We start from the raw sequence: 11,899 nt of genomic DNA on the forward strand, positions 1-11,899 counted from the left end.
GAATTTATGTCGCTATCTTTTTCGTAGGTACTAGGTACACTCGCTCTCACGACCATGACTATCCGATGATTTGAAAGTTTTTTTCTTCTCTTTCTTTTTTAATTGAAACATCAGCGGCAAGAATTTCTTTTACCTCGTATTTTCACGATCTAAATTAGTGGCGCAGCTCCCTACGATCTAAAATATTTAATGAATCTATTTAATTTTAAATTTTTTTATATTTTATATAATTATTTTTTAATTAAATCCATTCAAAAATTATATTTAAATTCATAAATTTTTAATTAATTAATAAAAATTTAAATTTAAATTCATAAAACTTTGATTCCGCCACCGGCATGAATAATTTTATTAACTAAAATATCAGTGTACTTAACAAAAGATCAATGCCAAAGCCAAACATTCTTCCCTCAATTTATTCCTAGATTTCCTTTTTTTTTATCGAATAATTGCTAGATTTCTTATTTCATCTGGGAATATGATTTAGCCAATACAAAAACCAAAAAATAAAAATATATAAAATAATTATAATTAATCCGTAAATTTTTTTAAACGCATTTACATTTTCTTTCGGCATTAAAGATTTTATTTTAAAAAACTTCCTTTCTGCATTAAGATTTTATTTTCTTAAAAATCATAATATTCTCTCAATCTCAAAAAATACATGATGTTTGATTAATGTGACATGATATAATTAAATAAATTGAAATATTTTTTAGTTATATATGATGTTTTTTTCAGTTTTTGACAAAAATATCCTCATTACTCCATATTAATTACATCATATCACATTTATCAAAATATCACATATTTTGAGACGGAAGGAGTAGTAATTAGATAAATTTTGAATGGTAAAATTTACTGTAAAACTAAAGATGTCAATGGAGCGGATTCGGGACGGATGGTACTATCTCCACCTCCGTATCCATTTAGAATAATCACTCTACGTTTCCATCTCCATATTCGCGATAGATAAAAGATTACATCCGTTTCCGTATTCATGTCGGATAATGGATATCCATGGATTTTTTTTATTCATCGATTTTTTCGAAAATTTAAAATTAAACACGATAAAATAAAATCAATGAAAAATTATTTTATTTATTAAAGAACGATAACTATATTATTTGATAGTTACATTAAACATTTGTAAAATAATTGATGTAATTTAACGAGTAATAGAAAATCGATGTAGCTATATTTTATTGAATTGAAAAATAATATTTATACCTATTTTATCCAAACGGATATCCATGAATATATCCGTATATAAAAATTTATATCCGTCTCTACCTTTATTTATGAAATAGATAATTTTTTTTATTTATTTTCGTATTCATGAAAATCTTTTGTCCTTCAAATTTATTTCATGAATAAATTTTGCGGATCTCTGGGATTCATATCGAGTTGTCATCCTATGTAAAATTAGGAAGAAATATTTATTTACGCGTATAATAAGTAGCGAGTCTCATATTTAGGTGAAACGACGACACGTGTATATAAGTAGACACGCAGTATACCAATGCTATTCTAATATTGCCAAGTAAGTGAGTGAGTAACGCTTCTTCTGTTTTCGCCAAAAAACTTCCTTTCCTCGATCGTCACCTTAATTCCGAGAGAGATAAATACAGGCAGACAAAAATTAAAATTCGATCACAATTTTTATTATAAACCAAAACCCAAAAAGGAAAAAATTAAAATTAAATTGCAATCCCAAAAAGAAAAAAAAACGGTACACGGCATTCCACCGCGCGGGCGTCCCTGTAAAAATGGCCGTGTTCATAAGTAGACGAAATTTCACAAGTTTTTGATCACAAAAAACCCTTCTTATTATAATGACTTTGGCTGCCAACAACAATAGTGGCGGTGGTGGAAGTGGTTGTGTTGGCAGCGGCGGTGGCGTTAATGGTGGTTGTGTTGTCGCCAATGGGAAATGGCACCGCCACCAAGGGAGGCGGTTTGTTGTGTTCTTTATCAGCTGTTTCGCTTTGTATTCCGTTATTGCTGGTTTTTACATTCGTGTTATGTTAAAGCCTCATTTTGATTCTTCCTCTGTAATTGGTTGTCAAGAGGACAACGAGGGTTCTTGGTCCATTGGTGTTTTGTACGGCCAATCTCCATTTTCTCTCAAACCAATCGAAGATGTAGGTTTTTATTTCCTTCTGATTTTCTTAGACTTCTAGAGAGAAAATTAAAAATTGAAACTTTATTGAAAAATTTCAACCTCAATTCAATTTATGTATTTTTGACATCGGTACCCTGCATGCATGTTTTATGTTATGTGATTCTGACAGGAGATTGAATTCTGGGTTTTATTTTTTGTAATCTGGGTATTTCTAGAATTAATCAAAGTTTGAATTTTTATTTTGGTTGAAGGTCAATGTATGGAGAGATGAGAGTGCAGCATGGCCAGTGGCTAACCCTGTTTTGACCTGTGCTTCAGTTTCTGGTTCTGGTTATCCTAGTAACTTTGTAGCAGATCCTTTTCTTTATGTACAGGTATTATTTATCTCACAATTTTATTTTATTTTCAGCTCAATGTAAAGATCTCAGTGTTGTCTTTTACCAGAAGCTGAATAATTTAATCAGATCAGTTCTCTTTTATTTGTGCACCCTTTTCTGTTTTTTCTATGTTCATATGGCCATTGAGCTGTTCTGTAGTAATATATCCAATAGTTTTCAATTGGAGTCCATGAATTTTCTCCATTTTTTTATTGATCAAGTGAAGTGATCATTCAGAAATCAGCTCTCTCTTTAATTTCCAATACATGTGTGTTCAAGTAAATGGAAGCAGAGGATCTTCGTTATATCTGTTCAAGCAGATAGTCTTTGTTAATTATTTGTGCAGTGAAAGTAACTTGACAAATGCTTTTTGCATAAAACTGTTGTTCTGATTCCCTAACCCAAGTTTTTTCCTTTGCGCTCTATACACTTAGTTTGCATAAAAGTTGGATTTTTTAATTTATTTTTTTACTTTTGCTGATCGATTACTCGTGTAGTTCTGGGTTAAAGTTTAAAGTGCTTGAAAAGAACGATAGTTTTACTAAAGGTCTACATAAATCTGGAAAATTTGATGAGCATTTTAGTTATGTCATCATTGTATGTAACTCAAACTAGTCCGAGATTAAAAACAGAGGAAAGTTTCCGCTTTTTAACCTCTGACTGGTTCCACTTTCTGTACGTTTGGATCATTGAACTTCTTTTCTTGTGTTTCCAGCTTGTTAGTTCCAGTGAATTGAAATTTTGTTGTGGTATGGGAATCAGAACAATTTGTATATGCTTGATGCTTTACGATGAACGAGGACTGGAGTTCGAAACTGGTGAATTGTTGCAAGTTAAAGCTAAAAAAAGGAACTTTGTGATGCAGGGTGATACATTTTACTTGTTTTATGAAACCAAGAATTCAATCACTATGCAAGGAGATATAGGGTTTCAAAAAGCATAGATTAAAGGGAGTGACTTGGGAGCAATTAGGCATCGTCTTGGATGAGGATTGGCATCTCTCTTTTCCTTACGTCTTCAATTATCTTGGCCAAGTAAACTAATTATAATATCACTAATTCATAACTCTGATATATATTACAAAACAGCGACAATCTCTAATATTGATGGTGTTTCTTTGCTTGTACAGATATATATGATGCCAGAAGGAAGACAGAAAGGTGAAGTCCGTGTGTATCGAGCAGTTGACTTTCCAATGAGATGGACATTAGAGAAAATCGTCTTGAGAAAGCCACTCATTGATGCCTTTAGCATCTATCACGACGATCAATACTATCTTTTCGGTACCGATGATAGCGGTTTCGGAGCAAAGAAGAACGGAGAGTTAGAAATTTGGTATGCAAGCTCACCACTCGGTCCATTTAAACCTCACAAAAGGAACCCCATCTATAACATCGACAAGAGCTCAGGAGCTCGAAACGGAGGCAGGCCGTTCGTGTACAATGGAAACCTTTACCGTGTTGGTCAAGATTGCGGTGAAACCTATGGGCACCGGACACGTGTCTTCAGGGTGGAAATTCTCACAAAGGATGAATACAGGGAAGTTGAAGTTCCTATCAGCTTAGTGAATACTAATAAGAGCCTCAATGCTTGGAATGGTGCACGATATCACCATCTCGATGTTCAACAGCTGAGTTCCGGGGAATGGATTGGGTTTATGGACGGTGATCGTGTACCTTCCGGAGATCCTAGCCATCGATTTGTTCTCGGCTGGGCTTCGTTCGCTGCTGCCATTTTTATAGTTATGCTTTTAGGTCTCCTTGTCGGAGCGGTGAATTGTATTATCCCTCTCAATTGGTGTGCTCATTATTCCGGGAAGAGGACTGATTCAAGCTTGGTTTGGGAAAGATCGAACTATTTCTCTTCGAAATTGAGAATATTTTGTAGCAGATTGAATAGAGCAGCTTCCTTCATTCAGGGAAAGATAAAACCTAGTACTTACACTGGAAGAACAGTCATTTTCATGATATTCATAATCGGAGCTACTCTAATGTGTTCGGGTGTTAAATCCATTTTTGGAGGCAGTGGTGCTGAGGAACCCTACCAATTTAAAGGACATTTCTCACAATTCACTCTAGTGACAATGACGTATGATGCACGGCTCTGGAATTTGAAGATGTACGTGAAACATTATTCCAGATGTTCCTCTGTAAAGGAAATTGTGGTGATTTGGAATAAAGGGATCCCTCCAAAACTATCTGATCTGGATTCGGCTGTCCCTGTGAGGATTAGAATCGAGGAATGGAATTCACTTAACAATAGATTCAAACAGGATCCATTAATCAACACTCGAGCTGTTCTTGAGCTTGATGACGACATCATGATGTCATGCGACGATATCGAACGGGGTTTTAGAGTTTGGCGTAAACATCCTGACAGAATAGTGGGATTCTATCCTAGACTGGTCGATTCAATCCCGCTAACTTACAGGGCTGAGAAATATGCAAGATCTCATAAAGGGTATAACATAATCCTGACAGGAGCAGCTTTCATCGATACTCAGTTTGCATTTACCAAGTACTGGAGCGACGAAGCGAAAGCAGGGAGGGACTTGGTCGACGAATATTTCAACTGTGAGGACGTGTTGTTAAATTACTTGTATGCAAATTCTAGCTCCACTCGTACCGTTGAGTACGTGAGACCGCCATGGGCGATAGACACGTCTAAGTTCTCCGGCGTGGCTATTAGCCGGAATACAGACGAACATTATAAGGTAAGAAGCAATTGCCTCCAGAAGTTATCGGAAATGTATGGTAGTTTACTTGGTCGGAAGAATGAATTTAATGGAAGGAAAGATGGTTGGGATTTGTAAATAGATGATAGCGAAATTTATAAGGGAATGGAGATTTCGTGAGCAGCAAGGTAGAAAAACGAACTTTAGTTGTCCATTCTGTTTATCCGTGTTAGTGAAAATTTCAAATTTCCTGCTGCTTTAATTTCTGTTCCTCCTTTTACAATCAATGAAGTTGTTTTCTGTATAAGGGAGAGATATAGATGTACATTAATTGATGATCAGTTCTTTAATCGGAATTTATAATGGTAGTTTAATGTCTCCCTTTTTTCTTTTCCTTGCCCTCTTATGTGAATTGGATATTACCTCCGTCTCAAAATATATAATACAACATTATGTATTTTGAGACGGAGAGAGTATTTTTGTTATTAGAGATAATTAAGATTTATCAGGTTCATGATCATATATAAGGGAGAAGTAGCTTTAATTAATTTGGCAGAATATGCATGTAATACTGTTTTGTTGAAGGAATGGTGTAGAGGTATATAATTGAGTTTTGTGTTGTGTGTATTCATTTGTATTTCATCTTAGTGGGGATATGGACACAATGTCTGGTTCGTGTTCCCCTTACACATGCACAAGAGGCTTATCTATTTGCATGGAGGAATATAATATATTTCACTTCTTATTTTTTTAATTTATCTAGTGTAATTGGCTATAGATGATTTTAGAATAATTAAATAATGTTTGGACTCATGCTAAGGATCCTGAATTTAATAATCGGGAGTTATAATATAGATGAATCATATTTTTCTCATAGCAACATAAGACGATCATTCAAATCAGAGACATCTTTACATAATATACATTTTGTCGGGGGAAATGAAATGAAAATTGGATGGGTGCAAGCAAAGCAACAAAAGGCACGAGGCAGCTCAAACATGGAACGGGTTGCCTGATGTCTCCATCATGTCTTGGATAGAATTATCATGCACTAAGAATGATGGTTTCGGTTCTTACATTTTTGAGGAGAAAACATATATATTTTTCCCTCCCGTTTTACTTATAACATCTTTTCAATCTTTCATGTTTTTTCGTTAGTTTAACAAATATTCACGTTTTTTTTGCTAGCGACAAAAAATATTCTTCCGCCGTTAATTTCACCTACGTGGCACATATGTAATGTCAACTCATGCCTAGTCAGCTAACGAACTCATATAATTGCGACACGTGTCAGTGACACATCACAATTTTTTTGCCACATCACAATTTTTTGCAAAGAAAATATGGATGTTTGATGACGTGTCATGACACGTGGCACAAATATATTGGTCTGTTAGCTTACTAGACGCCACTAGCTGTCACATGTACCAAATTAACGGCGGAGGGATATTTTTTGTCGCTAGCGGAAAACGTGAGGGTTTGTTAGGCTAACGAAAAAACGTGAAAGACTAAAAATGTGTTACAAGTAAAACGTGAAGGACGAATATATACGTTTTTTCATTTCTAAAGTTGGAATATTAACAAAATACTCCCTCCATCCTTAAATAACTGTCATACTTAATTTAATTAAAGACGGGTGTAATTTTATGCGGCTGAATTTTAATCCTGAAAGTATCGAGGAGACGGACGCAACGGATTACCGTTTTGCGTAAAAAAAAAACTATGTACTCCTCTATTTAGTTTTTTATCTGAACTCTTATTTCAATAAATAAATAAATTTTAAAGAGAAATGTGATATTTAAATAAAGTAAAATAGACTTGCAACTTTTTTCTTTTCCTTTGAAATTTCCCATGCCTTCCTCTCCTCCATCAGATTTCTGTCGCATACTACTTCAGAAAAAAAAAGATTTCTGTCGCATACATAAACATTCTCTTTCTTTCTGGCATTGCTCATAGCAACACAAAAGAACTCGCAAGTTATTTTTTCTCTCCCTGATCGTTAATAACTACTGTATATACCAAATAAGCTGGTAATTCTTATGATTGATTACACACAAACATAGAAATCACATCGCTTTATTCTCTTTTCTTTATAGAAAACAGAGATGGAGAGATCCAATGGGGTCTATTTGACTATAAACTCCCATACCCAGATTACAGAAGTGGGAAATTCATAATTTTTTTTTGTTGGGTCTTCTTCAGATTACAAAAGAGAAAAAAAAAAAAAAAGGTTGAAGTTTGAGATGGAAATGCTGGCAGCGGAGAATGGTGGTGGTGGTGGTAAAAGCGTGCAGAGGTCGATGAGCTTTGCTTTTAAAGCTCCTCAAGAGAATTTCACCATCCAAGATTTTGAGCTGGGCAAGATCTATGGGGTTGGCTCCTATTCAAAGGTTTGATTTTTGTCCTGCTGTCTCTCTGTTTTATATGTTTCCTTTATTCCATTATTTGACATGGATTTAAAATAAATGGGACTTCCTTTGGGTACATATAAGCTTCATCCGCTTTATAAATGATTGACCGGGCAATGTTAATTTGGTGCTATGAATTGTAATTTAGGGACCATTTCTTTGACAAGGAGCTGTTTAATGTTGCGTGGAGCTATCTATATGAAATCATGTTTGTAAACTTTAAGCTCTCCAGGCAATTCAATTCATCTATGCCATATGCAATTTTTTTCTATCTTGTGCCAGATTGAGTTGGGTCCTCATTCTTTTTATGGAGCTATATTAAGACGGATAATAATCTGTGAGTTGCTAAGACTGACAAATTGATGGAACAGTCATAGTTTGTGAATAACAATTGCGATCTCGGAGAAGTCAATAACTTATGCTCTACAATGTCAGTCTCTATCCTGCTTCAAAGCTGGCTGTAGTGTTTTAGGGTTAGGATGACTTATTTGATATGGAGTATTTATTATTTTCTGGAATTGTGGCTACTGGGTACTGTCATATCACTATACATATTTGTAGTTTGTCGGTGCGTGTTAGAATGAGATGTTATGGAGAGGAAAGCTTGTTCTTGATTGCATCATCTTTTTTAAGTTGCTTTTATTTGTGCCATCAGGTTGTAAGGGCAAAAAAGAAGGATACTAGAGGTTGTATATGCCTTGAAAATCATGGATAAAAAATTCATCACCAAAGAAAATAAACAGCTTATGTGAAGTTGGAACGCATTGTGCTTGACCAGTTAGATCATCCTGGAATTGTGCGGCTATACTTCACATTTCAAGATTCCTTTTCACTATGTAGGTATTATTGGTCATATCCTCTCATGCTTTTGTGTGGCTTAAGGCGTTTCTTTACTCATTTTATTAAACGATAACCCTTTGTCTCCATGAGTTTATTCATTTTATTACTGGTAATTTTCTTGATGCAAAAAGTTTCTCACCATTTTTATTTCTCTGCATTATATTTGTGAAGACATGGCACTTGAATCCTTGAAGGTGGAGAACTTTTCGACCAGATAACCCGAGTAAGTTAGTTAAACTTCAATCATGAAACACATATTTGATTGTATCTGGTTGGATTGATATTCCATGTAGTATTGAACTAGCTTATCATTGTGTGGGCAGAAAGGCCGTCTACTGGAAGATGAAGCGAGATTCTACACTGCAGAAGTTGTTGATGCTCTTGAATACATACATAGTATGGGGTTGATACACCGCGATATTAAGGTAATTTCCCATCATTCATGGGTGTGGTTATAGTCAACGAACAACGTATGCTAAGAAATCTCAAATGGCAGCCGGAGAACTTGTTGCTTACTTCAGAAGGGCACATTAAAGTTGCAGACTTTGGAAGTGTGAAGCCAATGCAGGATAGTCGAATTACTGTGCTTCCAAATGCTGCCTCAGGTAATTAATAATAATATATCATGTGGACATGTTATTTGATGATAGCTTTAAATATGAGATTAATTAGTTTGCTTTGGTGCTCTGTCCAGATGATAAAGCATGCACCTTGTGGGGACAGCTGCCTATGTCCTCCAGAAGTCCTCAATTCTTCTCCTGCAACATTTGGGTAAGACACTTTTTTTGGACTAACAAGCGAGAATGCGAGAGTAATTTGTTTAAAATGGTGCCTGTAGCCTTCCTTAAAGTTATTTCCTTCAATTAGATCTGATTAATTGATTCAGATGTTTTTAATCCATTGCTGCTCTTTTGAATAAAATTAAACAGAAATGACCTCTGGGCACTTGGCTGCACCTTGTACCAAATGCTTTCTGGAACGTCACCTTTCAAAGATGCCAGTGAATGGCTTATTTTTCAAAGAATTATTGCAAGAGATATACGATTTCCAAATTACTTCTCAGATCAAGCAACGGACCTCATTGATCGCTTATTGGTAAACCTTAAACAATCTTAACCCTTGGGACAAAAGTAAAAATAAAAAATTCTTGCTCCATCTTTTCAAAGTTGATACGTCACATTTCAACTCAATGTTTGCAGGATGTAGATCCCAGCAGAAGGCCAGGAGCTGGTCCTGATGGCTATCAGGTTCTCAAGATGCATCCTTTTTTCAAGGGCGTTGACTGGAAGAATTTAAGAAAGCAAGCTCCTCCCAGACTTGCTATGGAGACATCTGTATGGCTTTTCTTGAGTCTAGAAAATTTACACGTCCAAATTACAACTTATATTAAAAAAAAAAAAAGAAACTGATTTTTTTTTTGGGAACTCCCTGGTCTTGTTATAATTTAGGCTTACTCTAGCGAGGGAGATGATGGCCACGATTCATCATGGAACCCTACAACATTGGGATGGTTCAATAAGGCAGAACGATGGAAATGCTGGTGGCACGTCATCCTCTTCCGAATCATCTGGTCATATAACTAGACTGGCTTCTATCGACTCCTTCGATTCAAAATGGTACGTATAATTTACTCAACTCTTGATTAAGTTGTCCATTTATTTGTAATGCTATGAATAATCACTCGAGTGGATAACTTGCTTATTCTGTTGATATTTTAGGCAACAATTTTTGGAAGCGGGAGAATCTGTTTTGATGATCTCGATGGTGAAGAAATTGCAGAAAATAACGAGCAAGAAAGTGCAACTTATTCTGACCAACAAGCCAAAATTGATTTACGTTGATCCCTCCAAATTGGTTGTTAAGGGAAACATTATCTGGTCTGACAATTCTAATGACCTCAGCATTCAAGTTTTAAGTCCTTCACAGTTCAAGATTTGCACGGTACTACGATATTTTCTTTTAATTTTGCCAATCACCATCTTCCTCGGAACATAATATCATGGCTTTTAATTGTTCTTTCTTTCTTTTAGCCAAAGAAAGTAATGTCGTTTGAAGATGCAAAACAAAGAGCTTGGCAGTGGAAGAAGGCAATTGAGAGTCTTCAAAACCGGTGACGTCTCACAGTTCATACGCATTGTTATTTTATATACGTAGTACGTCGAAAGAACCTAGCCCCACTCCAAGCATTCATTGCCTTGTTTAGAACTTAAACTGCCACAGAGAGTTTTTCTGTTAATCTTTTTTATCCTCCTATTAGACAGACTATCAACAATGTGAAATCCTGATTTGTAATTCTAGGATTCATTTATTTTTTATTTTGAGGAGTACAATTTTTATTTTTTTATAATTATTGTTGTCTTGAAAGCTAGAATCCATTACTGAATTTTTTTGGGTGCATCTGGCCGTTAAATTCTACTCATAGCAGATCTAGAGGGTAAAAAGTATCCGTCATCCAAATTTCCATGAATAGATCCTTATAGTTTTTATTTTGGAATTTTAGACCGTTCAACTTATTTTGCATACGTTTGAGACCATTTTCTTCCCTACAACGAGGTCATTTCTACAAATTCGTCATAACCATATATATTCCTCTCTCGTTGTCTTGAAAATCCTCTCACCTGTAATTCATTGGAGATACACTGAAACAGACTGTTTTGTGAGATTTTGATATCTTCATTTCATAATAAGTGACCTAACTCTCCACTTAAAGTTTAAGGTTAACGAGTCTTTGATTACAAAATCGAAAAAGAAAAGAAAAGAAAAGGTCAGAAGTAAAAGAAAAGAATTCACCAGCTGCCTAGAAATTATTATTTCCAGTATATGTAGCAAGAGGCTATTTTAACTATACACCCATTCCCCACAATATATATTACTCTCCTCAATCATGTTTATAGGATACTCTGAAAATTTCAACTCATACAACACTCAGCAATCGACGTGACGAGGTCCAAAATTGGAGATACATCAATCTCCTTTTCCTTTTCAGATTGCGGCATCTGTGTAATTACACTCTCATCAACTCCTTGCACTTGACTGCACGTCCTTGTCGCCGGTTTCTTGCGGCTGAAGCATAGTTTCTTGTGATCCACTACTGCATGATCTTTTATATATCACGAAACATATAACACTAGGGAGAAGAACCAAAGAGCCTATGACTGATACGAGAATGATAACAACAGTTTTATCCGAGTTTGGGCCACAATTCGTAGAAGTAGGACAAGGCAGCGGCGGACGAATTCTAGGCATCTATGGTGGTGGAACTTTGTATGTAGGATTGCAGATGTTCGGACAGAAGTATTCGCATCCTGGAGCACAATAGCTTGAAGTGTCGCGAGAGTTGAACTGGTTTGTTTGTCTATTTTTGCAGTATAGAGACAAATTTCAAGTAACCCATATGAAACTCGACATAGTATTGATACAATGTAAAATATGAATATTCCGCTTCAAGGTTATAATTGTGTTCCATGGGAATCTT

The 11,899-nt window shown here is 35.4% G+C and overlaps 2 protein-coding genes across 2 annotated transcripts; both read left to right on the forward strand.

Moving 5' to 3' along the window:
• Positions 1-1,835: 1,835 nt before the first annotated feature.
• On the forward strand, positions 1,836-5,314 carry LOC139881213 (glucosamine inositolphosphorylceramide transferase 1-like). Its single transcript, XM_071865727.1, is given in 5 exon segments — positions 1,836-2,144; positions 2,377-2,499; positions 3,368-3,442; positions 3,444-3,536; positions 3,632-5,314. Coding segments are annotated over 5 exon segments (2,283 nt in total).
• Positions 5,315-7,419: 2,105 nt separating this feature from the next.
• On the forward strand, positions 7,420-10,538 carry LOC139881214 (3-phosphoinositide-dependent protein kinase 2-like). Its single transcript, XM_071865728.1, is given in 16 exon segments — positions 7,420-7,566; positions 8,240-8,266; positions 8,268-8,319; positions 8,322-8,420; positions 8,596-8,610; positions 8,613-8,647; positions 8,748-8,849; positions 8,921-9,029; positions 9,119-9,137; positions 9,139-9,195; positions 9,354-9,519; positions 9,624-9,758; positions 9,873-9,928; positions 9,930-10,040; positions 10,143-10,365; positions 10,455-10,538. Coding segments are annotated over 16 exon segments (1,437 nt in total).
• The last annotated feature ends 1,361 nt before the right edge of the window (positions 10,539-11,899 follow it).

Source organism: Rutidosis leptorrhynchoides, unplaced genomic scaffold (genome assembly GCF_046630445.1).
Source record: "Rutidosis leptorrhynchoides isolate AG116_Rl617_1_P2 unplaced genomic scaffold, CSIRO_AGI_Rlap_v1 contig130, whole genome shotgun sequence".
NCBI classification, from domain to species: Eukaryota; Viridiplantae; Streptophyta; class Magnoliopsida; order Asterales; family Asteraceae; genus Rutidosis; species Rutidosis leptorrhynchoides.